The sequence below is a fragment of the Thermobia domestica genome, chromosome 10 (genome assembly GCF_964235325.1).
Source record: "Thermobia domestica chromosome 10, izTheDome1.hap1.1, whole genome shotgun sequence".
Taxonomy (NCBI): domain Eukaryota; kingdom Metazoa; phylum Arthropoda; class Insecta; order Zygentoma; family Lepismatidae; genus Thermobia; species Thermobia domestica.
In genome coordinates, this window is record NC_137463.1 from 103,814,899 (window position 1) to 103,842,384 (window position 27,486).

At 34.7% G+C, this 27,486-nt stretch overlaps 1 protein-coding gene across 3 annotated transcripts in view; it reads right to left on the bottom strand.

Moving 5' to 3' along the window:
* Positions 1-1,709: 1,709 nt before the first annotated feature.
* Positions 1,710-27,486, bottom strand: part of LOC145662615 (RNA polymerase II-associated protein 1) — a 208,192-nt gene continuing 182,415 nt past the window's right edge. For all 3 annotated transcript variants that reach the window (XM_081728348.1, XM_081728347.1, XM_081728346.1), the window contains exons 22-27: positions 25,537-25,703; positions 24,329-24,455; positions 23,323-23,488; positions 21,069-21,153; positions 17,354-17,487; positions 1,710-1,982 (exon numbers count right to left, since the gene is read on the bottom strand). In XM_081728348.1, the coding sequence (XP_081584474.1) occupies positions 1,935-1,982; positions 17,354-17,487; positions 21,069-21,153; positions 23,323-23,488; positions 24,329-24,455; positions 25,537-25,703 (727 nt within the window). In that variant the 3' untranslated portion in view covers positions 1,710-1,934. The remainder of the gene's footprint in view (positions 1,983-17,353; positions 17,488-21,068; positions 21,154-23,322; positions 23,489-24,328; positions 24,456-25,536; positions 25,704-27,486) is intronic.

Genomic DNA, 27,486 nt, shown 5'->3' on the forward strand with positions numbered 1-27,486 from the left:
ATAGCAGATGGTGTTCCTTCCGACTGCATCTCCGTGAAACTACGCCTAACAGCGCAGGATATCGGCATACGTCCAATCAACGGAGAAACTTCGGCGTCCTTCCCTATACACTTATTTTGGAGCAAAAGACTTCGTCGTTTCACAATAAACTTCCACGTTCATGTTGCAGGTTTTTTGCTGCGGACTGTACATGTAAAATACCATAGCTGAAAACAGGGTATTAAGTGTGTTCACTATTCTATTATCCTCTCAAGCGCGAGTCATCAGGGTTCAATTTCTCGGTACGAGCTCATGTAGTTCGGATCCACGTTCAGTTGCGAGTTCACGTCTCAAATAACTTCGCTGCTGAAATGGATGCTAAACTTTAATTGATCAACTATTATCCTCTGAGTCGCAACATAAATCATTTCTCATTGCTTTCTTAACAAATGAATCGCTGATTTGAGAAACGTCATAAATCAGTCATATGCCGAAAATAAGATTACGTGCAGCTTTGATTTTAGAAGGATAGCTACACCGTTAGATTGTGATATGTCAGAAGTCACGCTAATAGTTCATCAATATCGACCTGCATGAATTGTCCCTGAGTTGAGAAACGTCACAAATCATTGGCTTACGGCACTATTGACATTACTGACTTATGACGTTTCTCAAACCAGCGATTCAAATAGAATAGTATATTTGTTTTGCCAACATCATAAATTTTGTAGAAATAAATAAAGAAATATTTACATTGTTGCTATTATAATGACCATGTTTAATATCGATTTCCACGGAAGGACGGTGCTTAACTTGAATTAAAACTCGAATACTATTTCGTAGTGCAATTTGAAGTTCCTCTTATATTAAAAAAATAGTGCTGGAAAGGGATATTAAATCCCAATATATTAACTAATTAATTAATAAATGTAACACAGTAACAAATATGGCCCTGTATGTCTTAGAAAAATAAAAGTAACATCAAATATATGTAAGTTAGAATCATCAAGCAGGTTTTAAACAAGTACCGCTATTGAATACTTAAGATCAAATTAGAAGGCATTACTTGTCATTGAAAAATAATATTATGAAATCACATTAGCACCATATTGTTAGGACCTTCTGAAATTGTTCTGGAATCACCAATATTCTGTCGCTTTTGTTTCCGGTAAAAGAAAAAAATAGAAATGGCACATGTTTTTTTATCAGCTTCGTTTCGCACTAACTTAACACCATTCAGAGAATTGCTCAGAGACCGAAACCATAGTCTGACAAAGCAAGGCCCGGTGTATACGACAGATACATTAAAGCCTCACAGCTAGGTTCCGGCAACTTCTGAAGTTTCGTTAAAAATAAAAGCGGTCTGGCGTTGTCAGCGTGGTACACGACGCATTTTATGTTGACTAGTTTCGACTTTTTCTTTTGAATTGCTAGGTACACTCACGCTAGTTGTCGAGCTCGTGATGTATGGACCCTGTTTTTTGGGTTGTCTACTATTGCAGGAAAGGGAAAATTGCAGGCAATAACGCACTTTTGGAGTTATGTATACATAAATATTACCTCACAATATTATGTAAAAAATACACTATTCATTCACGTTGCTTAAATAATCTTTGAACGGAATGTCCTCCAGTTGTAACAGAAGCTACAGGCTTATAACAAATTAAATCGAGAGATCATTTTAAGCAGCGCGATAACTAATTTTATTTGTTTCAATAAATTATTACACATTTCTTAGAAAAAGACTTTTATTTATAAAATCATAATAGACATTTATCATGTGACAAATATAAGAGAACAACAGTTCGAAACAATGGTAGTATTTATTTCTGTGTGGATAGAATAAAATTAACATTTGCGAACTTGTTTTTCTGGATTTAAAGCTTAAAACAGGCTCTGCCTTCTTTATAAGCCAGCACGTCAACTTTTCCCCCTGTTGCAGGTATTCAATATTTTCAAGTTATTTCCTGTGGATTGTAATTCAGCAGAAGCTCTCGCAGCGTCTAAAAAGAAATCATAGGATGTTTGAGAATGTACAATAATCTAAATCACAAGAATATCATACAAATAAATTTATGGGTTTCTCCTGATTCACCTAAATACTTCAGTACAGAACACTGTTAACACAAAAAATGTACTACAGACTTGGGAATTAACATTATAGTACTAAATACAAACAGAACATTTACCATAAAGTAAATGCAAACGTAATAAGATTAACAATCGATACGTGAAAAACTGCTTAATTTAACTCCAGTGATCATTCTGTTTAATTCTCGTTCTTAATTTGACTTTTTTCTGAAAACCAAGGACGTTATATATCGTAGGAGTACAACCGAACTGATAGATCTAAATTAACCTTGGTATGGTTGACCTTGACCTGCTATAGACGTGTGTGAAGTATTATGTTATGCAGGCCGGGTTCCCGAGTTATGGCCGGTCAAATTTTGCATCATACTTTCAAAAACAAAAATCCATATATATATATATATATATATATATATATATATATATATATATATATATATATATATATATATATATATATATATATATTGATAGATATAGATAGACAGATATAGATATACATGTGTGTGTGTGTGTGTGTGCGTAAATCATCCGATCGAAATCACATTTGCCATGCTGGTAGACATTGACTTGCTATATAATCGTATGAAATATGTTGTGCAGTGTTACGATTCCATAATTATGCTTGGGCATTATATTTTCAAAAACAAAAACCTCTATACATGTAAATGATAAAATTGGGATCAAATTTTACATAGTGATAGATCCCGAGCTGCCGTGTATGCATAGTTGGAAATATTAATGAAATATTTAACGGATTAAAGTTAAAAATTATGACTGAAAAAATAATTAGTAAAGTTAACAGATTAATATCGAAAAAAAGCAACGGTTGAAATTAAAGTTCAAAATGGCAATTTTCAATACTATGCAATAAGAAAGAATTGTCTTGAACTGCGAAAGCTATGTAAAATTTAACGGATAAAATTATAAACATAAGAAAATTATTACGAACAATTAGAGTTTTTAAACAACACTGATAACATTGGTCAACAAGGTTTCTGTCACAAGGAATCTGAATAGTGTTCTAAGCTAAGTCGAGAGTGCTAAATTCGAAAACGAAATCAGTTTTTGTCTATGGGGCTCAGTTTTCTTGTGACATGCTTAAGAAGACTTATGAGACTTTTAAACTGCTCCTCACTTTTATCCAATATGACAAATACAAATGGAATATCTGTGAAGATCTAAAGGTAATTGCTATTCTGCTTGGCATGCAGCTGGGGTACATAAAGTACTGCTGCCTTCTATGCGAGTGGGATAGCACGGACAGAAAAAATCACTATTGTGGAAAAAATGGCCTCCATGAAACGAACTGCTGCCTGGACATAAAAATGTGGCGAACACTCTTCTTGTTGACCCTAAAAATGTGTATTTACCTCCACTGCACACTAAATTAGGACTTATCAAAAACTTTGTGAAAGGAATGGACCAAACATCATGTGCATTCATGTACTTGCAACAGAAGTTCCCAAAGAACAGTGATGCTAAAATAAAGGATGGAATATTTGTAGGACCGCAAATTAGGGAATTAATGAATGATGAGAATTTTGTTTGTTGACTTGTAGAGTGATGTTGAGAAAATGGCATGGCTGTCCTTTGTAAGTGTGTGCAACAACTTTTTACGCAACCATAAGGCAGAGAATTATGGCTATATTGTACATGAACTAGTGAGATATATTACCGTATAGAATGTAAATGTCAGTTAAACTGCATTTCCTGAACGACCATTTGGACTTCTTCCCGGATAACCTTGGTGCCATTAGTGACGAAGATGGTAAACGTTTCCACTAGGATATTTCTCAAATGGAAAAGCGTTATCAATGGAAGTGGAGTGTAACAAAGTTGTCTAACTATTGCTGGACCTTACGACGGGACTTTCCTGAGGCAAAGTTTCGCAGGAAATCGGGTAGAAAACATTTTTAGGTAAGTTTCTTAATTTTTACTTACTTCTATGATGCTATTTCTTTTGATTCCTTTGTGCACTAATACAGATTTTAAAAAAAATATATGTAAGAAACTATTGTTGCGATACCATGTCTTTATGCAAATACATATAATACGTAAGCTGCCATAGGCATGCACAAAAAACACTTTCACATGAAAACTGAGGCCGATGGAGAAATTCTACTATTTGATCTGGATTCAGGGCCTATCTTCCAGGAACAGTTCGTTTTGTTTTTGCGAAAGAAACTTTATTTATTTATTTATTGTATACCAGTGTAATGAATAAAAATAAAATTAAAATGGTATAAAATTTCGAAACAATTCTGTCAATGCTATAAATAGATATAGCCCTTCCTGCTGGTCTGTACTGGCTAGCCCGCACCCGCCTTTGGTGCAGGGGGTCCCGGCTTCGATTCCCAATGGGAGGCAATTGAAATTTGTACACTAGTCCACGTCTCGATAGTGAAAATCCTCGATGCTGAACTTCATCAACAACAGCAGGTATTGATATAATCTATTAAACATAGTTCAATGATATGTGCACCTAATGTTAGTTTCATATCAAAAGGCTACTTATAACCTCTTCAATAATGGTGAATCTGTTGCAAAGTTCACCAGAGAAGGTCTCGTGACGACCCAGTCAAGTCTAGTCACACTTAACATAGATAATATTAATAAAAAATAAATAAAATAAGAATGAAATTATTGAATACAGAAAATTAATACTTTTAGTTGTTATTCAGCTTATATTGCTTACATTAGTTTTATGTTTTAAAAAGTACATATTTTAAAGGATGCTCAATTTGTGGAAACACACATAATTAGTCTTTTACCTGTATTAATTCTTTGCAACAGAAAGAAATATTTTTGTCAACGAGCCGAATGAGGTAAACTAGAAACTAATTTACTCTTTTGAAAAATCCTGTTAACGAAAAATACTTTAATAAGATTTTTTTTTTTTTTTTTTGCATCGTGTTAGTAATGTCAAAGAATCCTATGATATCTTGTAATTAACTATATAACCGAAGGTCTAAAAGAACTTAAAATTTGCTCTTATCTAAAAATTATCAGATCATTTCGATTTAAAATTTCCGGAAAATCGTTATAATACGGATACTTCACTTCACACAATTGAGACAATTCTAGACTGTTTTTAGTAAAAAAACAACATAACATTAATAGAAAAGAAGAAACAATTTTAAAACCATTAAATATTCATAATTCAATTTACTATTTGATAGTAACTTCCAGCCCAAGTAACAGGCAGAATTGTAGTAAATTTTTAAAATGCAGTTGTTTGAACATAATTGCACACATTCTAGGAGGAGGTAAAGAGATAACATATTGATTTCAGTTCAATATGTCTTACTAATGGATGATGAAAATATTTATAAGACAAATCTATAGTTTTACAAACTTATAGGGTCTTATGCAGAGTCATTCTAACTCATGATTAGTGCCATACTAAAGAGTTCGAGTAACATATGTTTCCTGTAGTAGTCAGGCCTTTAGTATGATGCTAATCATACGTCAAAACATTTTGCATAAAGCCTATAACCTTTAAGGAAAGTACGAAAACCGATGATAAAATCCAGTATAAGAAGAAATATATCATATTCAATGGTTTTGAGCTACAGGACAGTTTAAGCGATACAATTATTTATAATAATCAGAACTATTTAAGTTACGTCGGTACTTATAATTTGTATCGAACAGTTTTTTTAGTGTTTACCTCGAACTGCTTAAAAAAAGAAAGGAAAGAAAGAAAGAAAGAAAGAAACAAAAGAGGAAAGAAAGCATGTGAAATATTATGTTGTGCAAACTTTTGGTTCTCGAGTTATGAGTGGCTAAATTTTGCGCCATATTTTCGCAAACAAAAACACATATATATGTAAATCAGCTGATCGGGATCAAATTTGATGTGGTTTTACACCTCAGCCTGCAGTATAAGAGTATGAAATAATATGTTCTGCAAGCTTACGATTCCAGAGTTATGAACTGTCAAATTTTGCGTCATATTTTCTTACGCCAAAACCTATATACCGAACTCGTCCGATCGGAATCAGACTTAGTAGCATATAAAGTCTACTATATAAGTGTATGAAATATTATGTTGTGAAGCCTTTTGGTTCCAGAGTTATGGGCGGTAAAATTTAGCGTCATAATATCGAAAGCAAAAACCCATATAAGCTATATGTGAATCATCCCATCAGGATCAAATTTGACACGATGGTAGATCTTGATCTGATATATAAGCGTGTGGGACTTTTAGTTTCCGAGTAACAGGCGATCAAATTTTGCTCATATATATTTAAAAAAAATAAATAAATAAATAAAAATAAAAATTAAAAAACAGAACTCATCCGCTTGGGATCAAACTTGGCATTGTGGTAAATTTTGTGTGAAATATTATATTGTGCAGGCGGCATATTTTTGGATTTGGGGAGCCAGAATATTTTGCTTAAATTTCGTGCTTCCTTGCTATATTTTCTGTATTTTTTGAGGGTTTCGGTTAGGTTAGGTTAGAATTATTGGATTTGGGGGACAGAATTCTTTGCTTAAAATTCGTAGTTTCTTCGTATATTTTCTGTGTTTTTGATGGTTTAGGCCAGGTTAGGTTAGTTTAGTTTAGTTTAGGTTAGTAATTACCCTTACGTAACACCAACTCATTTCTCCTGTAAACATGGTGCTTTCTGCCTGATTTTGGCCCCCCAGTTCCAAAATTATCCCATGCAGGCTTGGATTCCCGATTTCTGTACAATCAAATTTCTAAATCGTTGGACAATGCAAGAATATAATAAATACCGTTTAAAATCGGAATTAAAGGTCAGCCTTGAACAGAAAAAAAAAATAAAGAAATGTTTTTCCGACTATGCAAATTTCACTTGTCTTAGTCACAACAGATACACGTCGGGGTGTTATTTTTAAGAAACTAACCAGGGTTTCCTATCTTCAAACAAAGTAGAAGGATTAATTCATAAGCAAGTATATTTATATTTAACTAAAATACTAAGCGTCTCCATCCAATAATACCGTCAGAGACCTAACTCTCGTGTTTTTCAAAGAAAATAAGAATAAGGCCCCTCCCTGCTGATCTAGTGGTTAGCATGCGCCAAGACTGCAACTGTGGGTGAGTACACCAAATTAAAACACCAAACTCTTCTTCAAAAGAGAAATTCCATCTTTAGAAGAAAATGAGCCAAAAGAAGCTTGTGCCATTTGCCGGGAATTTATATCAAACATCAGTTAAAAGGTGTAAGTCCTAACAATTAACGCGGAGTCCCTTTCAAAGATTGTAATATGCCATTACAGTCTAATGTGATGATGTTTTTAATAGGAGGGTGCCCGAAATTTTTTGCACCGACTGTACTTGACGTTTAACAAAAAATTTCTGGCTGTTCATATAATTCGTAATTTTGTTTGTTATTCTATTTCAAATTAACATGGAAAGCTGTAAAATATTCATTAGGAATCATAGTTTTGGGAATCAATATCTTTATTTATATATTAAATTAGTTATAAGTCTTGTATATGGATATGTAAATGGATTATTACAATTCTTACGGTGTCAGTGCGATCTGAAAATATAGGTCCACCATTGGACGGAACTTTTCCAATAAATAACCAATCTAAAATTCGACAGAATTTTCAGGACCACCCTTCACCTCTCTTTTAGATATCTAGGTCCTTCTGAAATCTAGTTTAATCCAGATTTTACCAAATTTTATTCGTTTCAAAGCCCCACCGCCAAAAATGCTTTGTTTTGATTGGAGGATTCACCCACGCTATGATGTTAGAGCGCGATTACTACGACTCATGCCTAGAATTTTGCCGAAGACAGAGGACCCAGATTTTCCCAGTTCTGGAAAGTAGAAATTAGCTAGAAAAGCTGCATTAAGAAGGTAAAACTAGTGTAATGATTGAATAAATATCATCCAGGAAGCCACGGAGCCATAATTGACTAAATTTCATAGTAAAAAACCGGACTGTAGAGCTAAAATAGGAAGTGTAATTCAGTGACGCCATGTTTTGCCGATATCATTAGTGATGGACAGGTTCTATGAAGTGCATCAGTTTGCTAGTTGTTCTTAAATATCCACAGACAGTTTCGGAAGATTAGTGTTTTCTCCCTTAAAATATTTTTATCCTAAAAATTGTTCCTTTTAGAGTTACGTAAGGCCTGCCCCACTGCCGTTTGTGTTCGTGTATGTAGTGAATGTGATTTCTTTTTGTACTTATTTAGTAGTAACATGGCGGTATTTAATTTCGTTGTAGTTAGGATACTGATCATAATGCACGTGTAAAGTTCAAGAGGGCTCCTGTCTACTCCCAACTTGGGGGTACGGCTTCCAGCAGGGATGGGTTGAAAGTATAGTTGTCATAAGGTTCTTTTCCCTTCAGGAAAGGGGCATATATTTCTCAATAAATAGTTTGGGTATTAACTAAACAGTTTAAGAATGTGATTTAGTGAATACAAGGGCCAATTGGCCCTGTTCCTTTCTTTCCCTTTCCTTTCGTAAACGATAGAGCCGATTTTAAAGAAAATGGTGAAATCTGAATGTTGTTTATGTGAGTAAGTAGTGATGATTAATATGTATTATAACATGTATTAATGTAGTTTGTAGTTATGGATGTGGCATGTATGTGTTCGTAATGTAGTATCAGTAGTAGCAATCGTAGTTAAGTGATGGAAGAGTGTGTGAAATAATGAAGTATGGACAGTGTATCATTCGCATTCGATCAATAGCTAAACGCAACATATTCGATCTATAGTAATATCAGAAAATGAGAGTGTCATAGTATCAAAATTTCCGTGTACAAGGTCACATTCGGTGGTTCAAAGGTTGATCATATCGTCGCTAGCCCCCTAGTGTCAAAAGTCAGTACTAACCGTCATTCTTATGTCGATGTTCTTAGTGATTTAGTTTCCAAGAAATTGACCTTTCTTTTTTAAATAAAACCTAGTAAATATAATTCCCAGCCCAAATGCACATATAGTTAGGTTAAGTGATCCAAAATTAATATTTTCTGAAAATTACAACATTCTACTTAGTCTAGAAATCGAAATATTTAAGTAAATAGACAATACGTAAATTCTTAACAGAAGTCGGGCGATATGATGCTAGTTTTTCGCTTTGAAATTATATTAAATGTTCATTTCTTTTTTTTCCTCCGTGGCTGCAGAATAATTTCATTGTTGTCAGAATTTTATAAAATTGAATAATATCGCGGAGAACTCTACTTTCTGTGAACACACATACATTTTTTTTTTTTTTTTTTACATGAAGCTACGAAGTATAACATAGTATTGTTTGCGTGGTAAGGAAGTCTTGAGTTCGAGGGATGTTTTGTGTGGTGGCCGGAACATGAAATGTTGGCAATGATTTATAGATTTAGAAGTATATGACGAAGTGTGCATATAGTCTGGGTGTAATTAAAGAAATAGGGTGTTTATGAAATACGACGTCGTAATAAAAGAATAAAATGATAGTATGAATATATTGTGAAACGAAATGAATGAGAGGACACCCACATATACATATATATATAGATATATATATAAGCCCAGTTTATGATTAGTCACGTTTCGGTAAAAAGAATAGATATATATATTTAAGGATTATGTATAGCTAGCAACATCTCGGGTTCTGGCCCCTACACCGGAGCATCCTGCGAACATGTGGGTGAGATATTGCCGGACTATGTTAGTGCTTAATAGCTTAATTTGTTATTGCAGTCGTATTCGTTCATAATAATCTCGTTTAATAATATCTGTAACATCATATAATCGCTGACTGGACATATTTACTAATCAATTATGTAAACACAATAGTTGTTACACATCGGGGCTGTAGTGCATTATATTTTTCGGTCGGTTTTAAAATAGAATATCCTGCTCCGTGAGATTTTTTTTCTTTCCTTCACGTTACCTACTCGGGCTAGCTTACAGTATTCATGAAGGCGACAGCTCTGACAGGGTTACGGAAACCAAACAATTAGTTATTGAAATTTATTACCGTACCCGGGCATCGACCCCTCCCCCCTTGAATATTTTCGTTTTCTTTTCTCAGTTTTCAAACTAGATAGTGATGGAAATTAATCGATGCCTCAGAATTTAGCGCATTCTGCGAAGGGGAGCTATCGGTGAAGTTTGGCAATAGAAATCACCGATCCAAAATCCAGTTTATTTAATTTTTTTATTATTTTGGCAAATCCATAATTAGGGTCTCTCTTATTTCATTGCCTTCGGTCTAATTTTCGTACTTTCCTCTAGATCCTGTCTCAATTTTCGGAGAGGTCGGATAATTTTTTTTATTGTTTTAGAAATTTCAAAATTTAGGGCAATGACATCTTGCCCTCCCCCCTTTCTCTCTTTCGCCTGTTGGTTTGGGCCGGATACGGTTACTAAATAATAATTTTACAAGCAATAACTTGTGAAGTTATTATTTACAAGACACAGACTTGCTTCTTGGCACCAGGTGTTTCCCCTTGAGTCTACGTATTTGAGTAGACCACCCTTTTGGCATATTAAGAATATTTTGGCTATGGATTTGTTAAGAGCGAAATTCGACTTCTATCTTGGTAGCGTTAGTTATTTCTCACTTAAGTCTTTGGCGCCCCTATTCTTCGTCTTCCTTCTTCTCTATCTCTCTCTCTGTCTTCATTTCTTCAAGTTTTTTTTAATTTTTCAACCTCCCCAACCCCCCAGATTTTGAACTTGTCGCTTACAATTTATTTAACGTACAACTCTGATTACCAGCTGAGATGTTGAAAGACACAATTCATGGATAGAGTAGATAATGATTGGGTCCTCCATCACATTTTGACCTATTGCCAAAATGAATAACGACTTCATATTTGACGACACTTCAATTACGTTCTTTCACCGTCGTCCCTCTAAGTTTTTTTTAATCCATTGGTCACTTTCCTTTCTGTTTTGGTTTTCGTTTATCTTGTAGTTAACCTGGGCCCAGAAATTGTATTTTGGTTTATCTATTTATATCTTTAGGAATGTTCTGTGTTACGTGCCTGCCTCATAAAGTTTTTTTTATTATTTACGCACGAATTGACTATATGAAAGTTAAAATTTATAGACGCGCGGTATCAGGTAAAAAGATCATTTTTTTTTAATGTAATGTCGGAAGTCATTTGTTTTCTTGTACAATGTTTGCAACCTTTTCTGAAATTATTGTTGGGGTTATTACTTAAAATGTGTGCGCGATTATTAAATATGAATATATATATATATATATATATATATATATATATATATATATATATATATATATATATATATATATATATATATATAGATAGATAGATAAATGAATACGTCGAAATGTACATGTGCTTAGTATGTGAATATGATGTTAAAGTAAAAGTATGATATTAAATGTATTATATGGATATATGTAAAAGCGCTCGTGTCTGTCCCCCCAAACGTGTATTGGTTGCTATGGTTTACCAGTAAGTTTTCCGACGAATATAATAATATAAATTTTTGTCAAGAATACCGCCGTGCACTCAAATAATTTTCCTTTCTTCTGAATTGATGTAAATCATAACCTATGTAATCATTATTTAATGGCATGTATTAAGAAGAAACGGCAGGTCTAAATGTAACCCACATCATAATGAATATTATTCCTGAGCTACCAACCTAAAACCATTGTGGAAAGTGTACCTTTAATCCCTCTCACCTGCATATGTATCCTGTGACTTGACCAGTGGTTTTTTTTTTTTTTTTATCCTCAATGTAAATCATCATACTCCTTACATCTGTGGAAGATCGTCTTAAATTCGAACCATATATACATATATACAAAAGTGATCCTAAGGAAAGGTTTCATGACGTGTCCCAGTGTTAAACAAATAACTTGAAATTATCCAATTAATAAATTTGGAAATGGACTGGCTAAGAGGAGAAACATTCTCTGGCGGAAAGTGATTTCAAAATCCCTAGATGGGTATAAATGTTACAGTATGCGAGTGCAGCTATAAACTGCTAATAGTCACAAACTAAATCTAGTTGATGAATGGTTTTATAAACCAATAGTTATATATATATATATAGATATATATATAAACACAAACTAAGTTAAATGTAGCGAAATATTTTGGACGCTACGAGTAGTGCGCGATTTGTGATTTGAACGCTCGGAATTATTAATATTTTATTGCTCAATGTGAAGTAGAGACTCATAAGTTCTATTACACCCAAAAGTTTTTTTTCTTTTCCTTTTCTTTGTCAATTTTTTTTAAAGTAAAATAAGTGTCTTCTTTGCGTATGTCGCAAATTATAATTTCGCTTTAGCATGCCTAAGATATAATATATGTAATTATTATTTTTTTTTCTTTTCTTTCCATTTGTCAATATGATCAAATGTATAGAGACTTACTAAAGTATAACCCTATGTATTCTATTGATATATAACCAAGAACTTGTGCTTTTAATATTTTTTTTTTTATAATTAATTTTTTTCCTTTTCACTATGAATGTAATAAACTATTTGTACCTTTGTAGTTAGTTGGTTTCCTTTAAACATATATACACTGTCCTGAGTGAGTGAGCGAGTGAATGCATGATAGATTTAATTTAAGTAATTTTAGTGATGTCATTTGTCATATTAACGTTTATAATATATGTGTCATGTTTAATATATGTGTTAAGGTAAATAACCTAGGTCATGAAGGACCGCTACTAACGGTTTAAATCGGCTCTCGGAGTGAAACGAAAATAGCAGGATGAGCCTAAATACGACATCTTTTTCCAGGAAGTTGAAACCCTTATTGATACAATACATAAATTTATATTGAGTTTATAACTTTGATTTTTTTTTCTTCTTTTCTTGGCTAATTCATATGTGTGGTCGATCCTAGAGAACAGAGTTCAGATACTGGATGGTTATCAATCATCGTTTGGAATAACATTACAAAGAATAATTTCGATTTTCTCCTTTCCTGGTCTAGGTCTGGGCAACCCCGCGAACGTGGTGCCTGGAGCTAGGTCGGGGTGGTATGAAGGAGCATGTGTCTATTCCGAAGCATTCTAAAATTGATTAGTCGTTAATAACGCTTAAAATGATTCATCTTTCAACGACTTTCCCGATTCTTACTATATTTCCGGAATTATCCAGTAATCTGTTTCTTATTAAAATACCCTATTTGTTTTCTTTCTTTTTCCTCCCTTTTCCTACCTCCTTCTTTTACCCTTCTACTTCCTTCTTTTTCTTTTCTATTTCTGAATGAAAGAAAACGGAGTCATGACTGAGAGTAGTCGCTATTGGCACGGTCAATAAGTTGTTTCGATGAGTTTCTTCGGAAGTCCGATATGGGATAATTAACCATGAGATGAGTATGCATTGAGGGACGAACAATAACAAGAAAGTTTATTGAATTTTACTTTATTGGAAAATAATCATGATTTCAATTAGTAGGTGTTGTTTAGTAATCGCCCTCGTTAAAAGAAAATTAATTTTTAGCGACTCCTCTCCTCTACACAGTTCTTCTTCGTTTACTACTTTTTTTTTTTTTACCGCTTTCTTTCAAGATACAAATTATGTATCACATGCCATTTGCAACACAATACACGGTGGACAAAATAAGAAATGTAAGGTCTGCAACAGGAGAATTTGGAAAATCAGTTCCATATTATGGTCATTCTGTGAATTAAGCACATGTTCAAATTGCATCATTATTATATCTGGAAGATAAATGGGACTGTTCTCGCCAGTGTCAACAAGAAAGGCACTATGACTGTAACAGTTGCAGAAGAAAAAGTGGTAAAAGTGAAAAGATACATAACTCACAAAAGAACATTCGTTATATATAAAGATGTAGTACGCCCTAAGTGGGTGGTTCCACACACACCTAGAGATGTTTGTTTATGTGTAATATTGTCCCGATTTTGAACTTTGCGTGGCAACTTTGACGAATTTACTCGAAGGCGTGACATATGACACACGCCTTGTTGGTATGTGAAGTCGTTAACAGTCTGTGATGTACAACGAGAGACCTGTTTGTTTCAGGAATGTGGTGAATGTCCGTAAAAGGGAGGACTCGTCTTACAGACATTCGGTCTGATCTGCAACATGGGAGGAAAATAAACTCATTTAGAGAAGTATTGCCAATGCAACATGGGAGGAAAATAAAATCATTAAGGAAACTGTTGCCATTGATACCATCATTGACGAGCTTGGGAAATGGAAAGCAGTAACGCACCAACATCTGAAGAAATTTCAACAATAACATATTGCAGAAGTGAAGGGACGTGTAGAGGCTGAACAACTATGTTTAGTGTTTCACTATGACTGCTGAGAACTGGTCTGTGATTCTGTCACAGAAAGTATAAAGGTATCACTGGAGGAATGAACAAGTTTCAATTTTTAAAGGACTTAGATATTTTCAAAACAAGACCACAAGTGTCGCAGTTATAGTGATGACAGAGGACATGACTCAGCACATGCATTGTTAGCAAAAAGCAAACATTTTTCAACACCTGCAATCACAGGCAGAAAAGATCATTGTTATAGCTGATGGTTCTCCTATTAAGTCCAAAATCGTTATCAACCGTTTGAATTGACGAAGTTGCTTGTATAAATGGAGTCGGTATACAGTACTGCTGGTCGTGGAAGAGGCTTTGGGACGATGTAGCGGGCCTGCTGAAGCACCACCCTACAAAACACAATCTTTGCTGCCCTGTTGCAGCTGCAATTCAAAATGCCGAGGATTTTACAAGAGTGGTGAAGTCACACACATCAACAGCCCTCATCTTGTTTCCCAAAGTGGAAGTCGAAGAATTCTGTCAGCAGGAAATAGAAAAATAGTCCAACCGAACTACTCTTGTGAAAGAAATTCAAAAGTCACATGTTTGGACTCACAATGATGAGTGAACTTACGTTGTACGAACTTTAAATAGCAAGAAGTGACTGGTGGCTTGCAGAAGCTATACCTATCAGTTATGAGTTAAATGAAATTGTCTTGAAATTTATGCTACCACAAGCCCCAGTAGCTGTATATAGATCTCTATCTGAAAGACAGCAACACTACCATCAGTGCTCATTTCCAATATAAGATGTTTCAAAAATTATGGGTGCCACAGTTCCTATTGGTTCAACAGGAAGGCATCATTCAATATCAAAGGAAGATACTGATGCAGATATAGACATTTTTAGTTCATTGAATTGCTAATTTCAGTTCTAAGCAGAATGTGCAGAATAGATTATAAATCTTCTTAAATTCAAAAGTGAAAGTTCTACTTTTCACAGCATGTACTACTGTATAGTACTGACCGATAGTAAAAATAAATAAATAAATAAATTTTGGAGATTGGCATTTTCGAAATGTATATATACATATATATACTTCGAAAATAAAAATCAGAAGGCTACAACATGCCAAACAGGGGATATCATTTTAATCAGTAAATTATTATCCTTCAAATAAAATAAAAAGAACAAAATATCTTGAACTGTTCCAGAGATAGAGCATTATAATATTTTGCTGAAATTCGCACGGGAAAAATGGCGCCATCTTTAAATGCCTGTATATTGGCCAGGATTTTTTTTTTCTTTGTCAAAACAAAAAAATATGGGTTTCTCACTTTGTCCTGAATTTTAACATCTCTTAAATTCAATAACATCTAGGACTATCAAGGTAATATTTTTTCTTTGCTTCCCTGAACTGATTTATTTACTATGTTATTGCAATCTTCGTTTAAATTTTCTTTATCTGTATTAAGACCCTTCGCTACGCTCAGATCCACTTTTTTTGGATTTCGTAAATAACTTAAATACAATGAAAAATATCAAAATGTAGGAAGTGAGCCAGATAATAACTAAAAAACAATATTATATGAACTCATAACAATTTATACCGTTCACCTAATATCGTTAGAGTTATTAAGTTGGGAGGCTCAGGTGGGCAGGGCATGTAGCCGGAATTGAAGAAAGAAGAAATGCTTTCACAATTTTTATTGGAAACCTAATCGGAAAAAGACCATTAGGAGGACCCAGATGCAGATAGGAGGACAATATTAAGATGGTTCTTGCAGATACAGGAATGCAAAGCAGAAACTTCTATCCAGTTGACTAAGGACAGAAAACAATACAGAACTTCTGTGAACGCGACATTGAACCTCGGGGTTCCATAGGCCATAGAGTTAGTTAGTTGACAATTTCTAAACCTTTTGCTATAGGTCAGAAATCTGTGTGTACACTTTATGACGTCATAATTGCTGGACAGACAAATTTATACATTATGCAGGAAGTCTTGAGAATGATTATTAACATATATAAAATAGCGTTTTGTACATACTATCTGGCTTACTTTGTATATTTATGATATTTTTTTTTTGTCTTTACATCATCCATAAAATTCAAAAAAAGAGGGGGGCGGTGGCTCACTTGTAGAGCGTTCACCTCCGATGCTTGGGGTCTCTGGTTCGATCCCAGCTCGCGCCGTGTGGACGTTATGGTGGACAAACACCGTGCTCGGGTTTTCTCGGGGTTCTCCCTTTCCTCCCACTTTTTTCATTCCACCATTTCATTCATTTCTCATAATCACCGTCTCCTTTAACCTAACCGGTATAATCGTGGGGCGTAAAACTTAAAGATTTCATTTCATTCCATTTTCAAAAAAGAGGGGTGTGAGATTAGTGAAGAACCTCAAAATTTAGATTTTTAGTGTGTCTCTAAAGAACAATTCAAACGTTCTTTTTAATCTGTGACGAAGGCTTATACAAAACGTGTATTATCTAATTGTCTTTTTATCGAAATACATGCCATACTTAGATTTTCTTCCTTAGTCTTTGATATGCTGTTTAATTTTGGATTTCATATTACAATTTGTCATGCCTATGTAGGAACTAATGCTTTTCTATCTAACTTCACAAATATCAGAATAAGTTTCTTAATGAACAAAATATTGTTTAAAATCAGTTAATGTTATTTCCGTATTAATCGAAGGTTTGAAATTGTAGGTTTAAGAATTTTCTTAAAACTACTTGACAGAAGAGAAATCGCAATACTCTCTGTCCTTTGTTTCTTCAAGTTTAGCGTCTCTTTTCTGCACCGAGACTGTATGAGATATGGAGCTGCTATATATTTAAGGTGGAATCCAAGTTACCGTAGTGCGTTCAATGATGTTCCACCAGTAATCGAACCTGGGGCTGTGTGCACGAAAGACGCACGCACTAGCCACTAGATCAGTGACTAGATCCATTTCTGTCCTGTATGAGATTTTAAGCTAATTATATTAGATCAGTTGATTTTTATACTGAATAATGTAAGTGTTATTTACATTCAATTACTAACTATTTAATACGAGTATGATGTATATTACTTACCGTATCTTTAATTTGTTCCACACTTTTCCTAAGATTTTGTCTAAATGATGAATCATCAGCAAGTTTCAGAAAGGAGCCTACATGATGGATTGCTACCCTGTATAGAACTGGACACCATGTTGACCGCAACATACCTTCAAAGAAATTTTACAGAAAATTAACTCTTAAAAAACTTCGAGCTTAACACGACAATAAACTAATGTCCGTTTCCAAGTTTCGCTCATTTCACTAGAACATGATACTTCACCAAAATAACTTCAAAATCTTAGAATCACTAAAATTATTGATTACCTAGTTAGAATTGCTACAGAATGCTTAATTGATACATTAACTCACACGTACTACACCAATTTGAGTGTAACTGATCTTATCAACAAAGCATTATGTCAAAATAAGGTGTATTTAACACCGAACATAATTAAAACAAAAAATGTTACTCACGATTGTACTGTATGTACTTTTATACTTATATACTCGAAACGAAAGTTCTGACTACCCGTCCAAATATTTTACTTGAATAGATTTTGTAATACTACATTGTCTGCAAAATGTTGAAAGACAAAAAGTAAAGTTAAACGAACGAAAGTCAGCATATAAGCCACAAATAGTTATATAAAAATAAGTCGTGAAATATTTATAAGAAAATCATATTTGTTATTTACCATTGCCTCCACCAACATCCCATTTGGAGTACCAGCACCCCAATAACTATTACATAAAAGCATTTGAGTTGCTGCTGTATACCTCACGTTCACCACATTTTATATTGTGTATTGTTCATTATAGCTTTAGATATATTTCGCATGAGCTCCTCCGTGGCTAAGCGGTTAGCGTACGCGCCTTTGGCGTGGGAGACCCGGGTTCGATTCCCGGCGGGAGCTCATGTGGTTCGGATTCCACGTTAATCAGTAGGTCCACGTATCATATAGCCTCGCTGCTGAACGGGACGTTAAACTTAAACACAACAACAATATATTTCGCATGTATTAATAAAACACACATTGCCCAAAGCAAGTGTAACAAGTGTTCTTAATATACCTAGATATTTAGTGCTTTGGTAGTGTGTTTCATTAACACATTTTAGTATTCGAGAAATATCCAGGCTACAATGCGAACTATGTGTACCAAACAAGTGAAAATCACTCGGATCTGTAAGAAGAGTGTTGAAGTTGCCACCCGAGTTAATCATGCCACATAAAGCCTACTACCGTCGTGATAGAAGACTAGGCCTATACTATTTATTCATTGCAGCTCGAAGCTGCAAGGGTACTTCATACTATAATGCTGCATTTACACTCACACCTTGCTTCAGAAAATGGACTAGCACCATGTCTTGAGAGGACTAGAACGTTATAATCCTAACTTTCTCTGCGGAGAGGAAATCCTTAATATCTTGCACCTTGCTTCCGGAAATGGACTAGCACCATGTCTTGAGAAGCCTAGAACGTTGTAATCCTAACTTTTTCTGCGGAGAGGATCTTCTTAATATCTTGAGTGGAGATAACAAGGGGTGTTCCTGTTACAATGAATCATGTTTTCTTTCAGAAGCTGATAAACATGTACTTGTAATTATCCTGCCAAGCATATTTTCTTCCTCGGAGCACTGACAGAGACGATACACCTATTGTCCCGGGAACCTGATTTGAACACACTTTTCGAAAAATCGGAAACAATCATGCATTATGCGTAGGTTATTTCATAAGCATTCTTACTGCAGACAAAGTGCTGTTCATTGTTACATGTCTGTGAGATCAAACCATCTCCTGCACTTCCTCATTGTTGTCTCCGTCGCAATCTATACAACATAATGAGGGGCAGTGTTTGTTAGAAACTTCTGAGCGTTCTAAAGAGAATTAAGCGGACCTTAGTTATCTGTTACGCGACGCAACAAATACTCACAATAAACAGGACACATCTTATGAATGTTCTTAAAAGAAAGATTTCTTTCCCACACAGCACGGAGATCACCATATCTCTCGAGCATGGATGTCATTTTTGAACTGCCCTGACATGCATTGAAAAGTCAATATGCTGTTACCAGGCCCGTATCCACGGAAGTACCGAGCCCCCTAAATTTTTGCTACCCCCCCCCCCCCTAAAATTTTCACGGTAGGCTTGCAAATGAACTATAATATGGTTGGATCGTCCTTCTCCCTGACTTCTACCGTCCTCCCCTACATTTTTGGACTGGCTACGGGCTTGGATGTAACTTGTGACACCTGTCGAAATGACTCAATACTACTTCCAACTATCTACATCTGTTTGCAGCCTATGTATTGGCTTCTTCTCATATTACTGCTACTACTATAATTATAGGTGACGAAGTATTATCCCTTTTAAGATATATCGTAGTTTTTACTACGAAATGATAGTGTCTTTAAAATTCGATTAAAAGAGAACTAAGGAAGCTATTTAGTTCCGTTTTTTTTTTTTTTTTTTTTTTTTTTTCATTTTACAAGAGAGGAAGTATTGAAGAAAGCCTTTGAAGGGTTTATACGCTTCCGAGCATCGGAACAAAGGGGGGGGGGGACATTACGTCATCACTTTAAAAATTCCCTTTTTTTAGTGAGGTCTAACTTCAACATTTTTTGGTGAGCTTCTCTTTTATCCTAGATTTCTGAAGTTTTACACAAACAATCAGTGGACCCTTTAGTTTTTATATGAATTTTTTCGGATCTCTTCTCAACACAGAAGGGGGATTTAGAGGAATTAAGGGTAAAAAAGGGATATTTCTTGACCAGAAATCCCACTTTCGCGATTATTGCTCCGCTCGGGTGCATGATAGGGACATCTGACTGGTACTTTCTGAAAGCCTACAAGATTCTGAACAAAACGCCGTGTGAACCATCATTCTACGATAATTAGGGACGTGTCAGGGATTTTTTTTTACATATTATCCTTTTTGTTACTACTGTAATTTGGAGCACTTTGCGCGCTTTTCCCACATTAGAAAATATTTTTCCCGCCCTTAGTATTGAAGATAGGAGATTGGTACTTGTTACAAGTAATTAGTACAACAAGTAATACCTTTGCAAGTGATTTCTAGATCTGTATGTTTATCTAGGGCCGCGCAAGAGGGCCTCAAAATGGGGGAAAAAGGGATTTTCTTTTACAAAAAATCCCTATTTTCCTCAACTTTTCGCTTCTTAAGGACGTCCGAGGGATATATAAATGATACTGTCTAAAAGCCTACTCTATTCTGAAAAGAACGGCGCATGAATCGTGATCCTACGATAATTAGGAACGTGTCAAGAAATTTTTAAATTTTGTAGGGTGAATTTTAGGGAAATTTTGGGCGTTTTTTGATGCTCTCCCAACATGGTTAAAAAATTTTCCCGCCCTTACTATTGAAGACAGAAAATTCTAATTTATCACAAGAAATTAATACACTACGTAGTACTTTTCAAGATTTTTTTCAGGTTTGTGCGTAGACCCGGGGGTGCTCTGGGGGCTCCAAACTTTGAAGAAGGTTTTTTTTTTTGCCGAAAAATTCCGATTTCCCTTCAAACAAATCTCCTCAGGTACTTGATAGGGACATGTGAGTAGTACTGTCTGAAAGCCTACTCTATTCTGAACAAAACGACGCATGAACCATAATTCTACGATAATTAGGGATGATGCTGTACCTTCTTGACTGAAAGTCAACAAAAACACCTAAAAAACCCATATCTTAAAAGGGTTATGCTATAGAAGTTATGCATAAACATAAGCTTACCATTTACTAGACTTCGAGCGTAACACGATAGTAAACTAGTGTCCGTTTCCAAGGGCTCAAGGAAAGTTTGGAGAGGAACCAAAAGCTGTAAGAAGAGAAAACAACATTATGCACTAAAAATTAATATCAATACATTTGTTTGACAATATAAATGGGATCAAGCTGTTACTTTCGCAGCTTGGACTTAGTGTGTTTTTCCCTTGTACCATTCATATATACACATTGTGTTCCACGAATAACACTAAGGCTCATCTCTTGAAGAAACCAAGGCAGCTAGAAACATGAAAACTTTTGTAACCTTCAAGGGACATAAAAGACAACATTTTGCTGATATGGAGAACCTCTCATGAGGTGCGCTCAAGGGGGTTTCGGGGGGTAACTACAAAATTTTAAATAGTAACCCCCACCGTGTGGTATCTCGTTTGAAAGGTAATCACGTGTAGAGACAAATTTTGGGAACTACATGTCGCTAGCATGTCCCTATCCAACATGGCGGCTATCCTTAAAGTACGTTCCACGCACAACACTAAGGTCCATCTCCTGAAGAAACGAAAGCAGATAGAAACATGAAATCTTTCGTATCCTTGAAAGGACATAGAAGACAACATTATGCTAATAAGGAGAATCCCCCAAGAGGGAGACCTAAGGAAGTTAAGGGGCGTAACTATAAAATTTTAAATAGCAACCCCCACCGTGTGGTACCTCGTTTAAAAGCTAATGACGTGTAGAGAAAAGTTCTGGAAACTGCTTGTTGCTATCGTGTCTCTATCCATCATGGTGGTCATCCGTAAGTACGGTCGAAGTACACGTAGTTACCCCTCGTAACCCTCTTAGGCCCCCTCATGGGGGATTTGTCTTATCAGCATAATGTTGTCTTTTATGTCCCTTCAAGCTTACAAAAGGTTTCATGTTTCTATCTGCCTTGGTTTCTTCACGAGACGGGCCTTAGTGTTATTCGTGGAACGCACTGTATATATACATATATGTGAATGGTACAGGGGAAAACACGCTAAGTCCAAGCTGCGAAAGTAACTGCTTGATCCCATTTTCGAAACAATTAAAGAAATCCCACATAACGAAGAACCCGCATGCTTGTCCATGCTTTAAAACAGCTCTCCTGAAAAATTTACGAAATGTGACTTAGTGTGTGTTTTCCCACATGTACCCTTCATATATATATTTAAATTTTTAAACGAAAACTACATTATCTGATCCTTTTATTTCACATTTCCATACTTAAGAAAATCAAAGTGAGATGTGGAAAAGTAAATTTTAGTATTCTCTGCTCATTTAGGTGAAAAATCAGCATTCCTAAAAAGTGAAACGTTGACTATAATATTGTTAAACGAAAATGTTGAAGTTGGATCACGTTTTCATTTTTGTAAGTACAGAAAAGAAATGCTGAAAACAACTTTATATGCATAAGTGAGAAGTTACATAAGTCACATTCAGACTGTCTTGATAAGCTTTCGTTTATCAATAATTTACTCGACCAACTAAAGTACTTTGTACTTATTTATTTGCATTCCGAATAGAACATAACTGCATTCCGAATCTGATTCTTTAAAAAGTACTAAAATATCATTTGGGGTAAAACTAAATATTTATTGTACATAAAATCAATATTTTACAACCAATCTCAGTGTGTGCTACTCTCAACTTCTCCCTCAGCTCTGAAGTGACCTATGGCAAATATACTCAGCTGCTGATTTGATGATACCGAACTCAAAATTACGGGCTTATTTTAGTACGCACCACTGCTTCATATTCGGTTACCAATGTCATTCCACATTATAATACTTACTTATAATTCTGTACATGATGTGGAAATTGATTTTAATTAACGGGATGTTGTAGCTCAGTGAGAAGCAAAATTAAACAAAAATATAATGTTTACCTAGGTAATGACTTCGAACTTTCAGTGAATAACTTTCATTGCGTTTCAAAGGAGTGAGGAAAATGATTCTACAGGGTGTGAAAAGTATTGATCACGAAAATGAAGTTTTAAATTGCTTTGAATAGAGAAGAACTGAAACTGAAAATCAGAAAAGGCCGACCTCTGATATACTATAAATAAGCTTAAGTAACTACCCAAGAATACTTACAATGCTGAATACAATATACACACGTTTCAATTATATGTATTTTGTACGTACAATATTTCTTGATTTTATATATTGGATGGCATTAAATTCTACTCAATATAGAAAAGAATCAAGCTCGCTATGGCTAATAGAATCGATCAAATACTTACTTCTTTGACAGGAGTTGAGAGAACTCGAAGAATGGCAGCTTGTTCACTCCAAACAAATTTCTTCAAGTTTATATCGTGTTTCTGTTGAAGTGGCAACAGAACAAAGATTCCAAATAGTGGGTCTCCATAAGAGACAGCTCCGAACTGTTCAACAAGCTGAACATACCTGCATTTACAATGAAATCGAGACTTTAGAAGTATCAAACAACAAACAAACACGAAAAAACACATGAATAATGCGAAGCAAAATACAGATTCCTTCAGTTGCAGAAATACAAAAGTTACGATCAAATAGATTCATGAGTAACTAACAAAAATTACAATAACGGCCATAAATTTTTGGGTCACTTATAGAAAGCCATATACAAAACCCCGTGACTATTCCGATGAACAACCAGCGATGCGATCGATGTTTTGGCCATAATTCAATAGTAGTACAACGTACAACGCTAGTGGGAATCCAGGTTTCAATTACCTACCAAGCCAGAAAAAAATTGTTCTTGTGTTTTCTAGTTCTTTTAGTCTAAATTACAAAGCTACTTCACTGAATAAATCAATTTAATGCATTCTTAATACTATTAATGGTGATACTGTAACTGCTACAACAACAATAAACACTGACAATAGACAATTAAATAAAAGAGAATACACTAAAACTCGATAAGTACACATACTATTCGAATATTCATATTTACAACCAAAATTTTGGTAAAACATATGTGTATGTAAACTAATTGTCATGCTAAGGGAAGTATTAACAAAGTTACGCTTCAGAAACGAAAATACACACACATATATACACAAAGAGATGTACAAAGTTAAGGACCTTGTACATAAAAAATAGTGATAGATAACTAAAGCGGAAGGATTACATCAATTTTGAAAATCAAAGAATTTTCCATGAAAAAACAAAGAAAGAAAGAAAGAATGAGAGAGAGAGAGAGAGAGAGAGAGAGAGAGAGAGAGAGAGAGAGAGACAGAGAGAGAGAAAAGAGAGTACACTTACAAATCACGAAATGAAGAGAGACCAGGAATTGTTTCGTCGAAATTAAATTCCTTCTCTCGGCGAACAAGTTCTCTAAGAATGGCCTGAATATAGCTGTGGACTTCAGAATCCAAAAACAAATCACTACCTGGAAAATTAAAGAAATTCTTTTGAAAATACAAATTAAAGCTTTAACAAAGTGGAAAATTTCTATATAAACACAAGCGAATCTAGCATCTCCCAATTCTTTAATTCAGTGAGAGACTTACATGCATCAAACAGTTCATAAAACAGGAGTTGCCATCAATGTAATCTGGAAATCATATGTCATTACGACGCTGCCTTTGGTGCGTTCTCGTAAGCACCGGCTTCTTCAAGCAGGCACAGATTTGTCAAATGTAAGGCTACAAATGCACCTAGGTTAATATTTATACTATTATAAGTAGTATGACGTAACTGTTATGAGTATCTGTATCAATGTTAGGAGCATGAGTGCCTCTCTTAGGAGAATACAAACAACAATAAATACAATCTGCTAATTAATTATGTATTTTTAGATATGCAGGATATAACTAAGAACATTTTCTAGCAGGTAAAAAAAAAATCCCATTAATATTGGCAGCAAACGACATACTTTTGAGCGTCATAAAAATTTATTTTTCTTGATTATCTCAAAAACTATGACAAAAACATGACCTTTTATACTTACCCACATTATTTTACTCACCTTAATGAGATCTATCGATTAATATTAGAGATGTCCAAAATTTTCCGGAATCGGAAATTTCACTTTCCGAATTTCGGAATTTAGAAAAAAGTCCGGAATTCGGAAAAATCCGGAACTTTTCCGAAATCGGAATTTTTCCGAAATCCGGATTTTTTCCGATTTTACTTTCCGGAATTGGCCATCCCTAATTGGTATATGTCTCCTGCTTGGACATGATTTTTCCGTTAATTCTAATAGTATTGCAGAATTTTACAATATTACTCTTTAAAAAATCTCATATAATAATTTTTAATTGTAATCTGAAATTAAAATATGCCCTGAGAACACAAATTATACAAAACAAAGCCAACTTAAGAGATGTACACATCAAAACAAATATACATAATTCTAAATGTCCCTTTTTCCAAATACTAAAGTATTTCAAAGCAGAAATGTTGAAGTAGACATATTTATTATAGATTATACAGACTAATCGAAAGATATATTACTATCCAAATCTTACCTGCAAGGAAAACACACGACAAGCGACAAAACCTTGCACTAACACTAATCCGGTTCATGACACCAGGCATCCTACATTCCAGGAAGAAAATCCATTGTAAACAACATCTCACCAAATGGATATCTTCCTCTGAAGAAGTGTCTGATTTGGACTTCTTGCTTTCTTTTCTAAAGAAAATGAAACGAGTTAGCTTAACATAACATTAAGTGTCAGAGCTTCATTCATTTCAAACTATTATTATTTCCTACATGAAAGAAGGTTAACAATTCATTTTTGAGTGAATTTCTCCAATATTCTGAACTGGATAGTTGTTCGGACATGTCTACTTATGAATACTGTAACAATTACAGTACGTACATTACAACACCATCTGCTGATATTTATTAAATTATATTAAATACTTCACTTAAAAACTAATTGACATTCTACTCTTTAAACACAAAAGATAGATTATATTAAGCACGTTTTTAAACGTCACATCAATCGGTTAGTTTCAATTTCCATTATGAATGAAATAGGAAAAAGCGCATTTTGTTTAAGACATCCATTCATATTGTGAAAAGACATTTTTAGTTTGACTTCTTCCAGTTATGTCCTTTACACTACATAAGTAAATAATTATGAAGGAACTGACAAAATAAGGATATAAGAAAAATAGGACAATCCCGAGCAAACCACGACGCCATGTTGTTCACGACAAAATTACATCGCCTGGGATCGGAACAGCGACCCCTCACACTAAAGATGGGTGCCGCTACTGAGCCATCGTGTACACACCTCTTCTTGGCACACCGTGTAGGAACAGAAAATTCAGTATGGTTGATCCCCAAATATGTTTATTATGTCTGCTTAATCTCTTTAGTTTTTTTTTTTTTTTTCCTCCCCTACAGTTGAAACGGAACTATCCTTCAGAATCAGAAAATGATCAACATTTTATCTCATGTTAGAAATGAATGATAAAATCTTTCGTTCTGTAGGAAGGTCAAAATTTTATAAGTAACAAAACGTATTACATTTTTGATTTTCTTACTTGTTTTCTGACAAAAGTTACCTACGACACATAAATACATTTCTAATTTGTACATGAAAATGCAATATTTACTTGTCAGAAAAGTAATCTGTAATATACTAATATCTGTGCTGATTAGCCCCCAGATAATATTCATTGATTGATGCATGAATTTGCCTGTAATATTTTCCCGAAACAAGTTAGAATTAATTTTTATTATATCTCGTTCACATCAAGGAAATATCTGTTAACGAATTATACAACATACTTGACTAAATTACTCTTCGTGACGACTCTCACTCAATCGCTATCGTGGTTTGGTCTCAAAACAGGAAAAGAGTGAATGTAGAACATTTCTCTATCTCAAAAAACAAAACGAAAAAGTGAGTTTCGTTTCACAGTGTGTACCCAACTACGGTAGAATGGGAATTACTAACCATGGGAATTCAATACTCAAACTTGACGCAGTACCAATCTAATATAAATAAAATAAAGAGTTTGTTTGTGTGTTTGTCTGTTTGTGTGCGGCCTAGGGACCACACGAGTGGACCGAGAGTTATCAAATTTTGGTCACGGGTACCTTGGTCCAGGCCGCAGATCAAGACGAAGCAGTTTTTTTTTTTTCTAATTTCGAATCAGGGTCTCAGGGGGAGGGGGGATTGTAGAAAATGACCGATATTAGTGTCAAATTCATAGTTTTCGCGGTCGCTGAAATCAATGGTGAAACTCTGATCGCATTCAATTCCAAATTCACTCCATTCGGCTACGGTCCAGGGTCACCGGAGGGGGAAGGGGATACCGAGACATGTAAAAATAATCCAAAATGACCGATATCAGTGTCGAATTCATAGTTTTCGCGGTCGCTGAGATCAATGGTGACACTTCCATTAGCGGTGAGTTGCAAATTTAACTACTATCGTGTGCGGGCCGGGGGTCAGCAG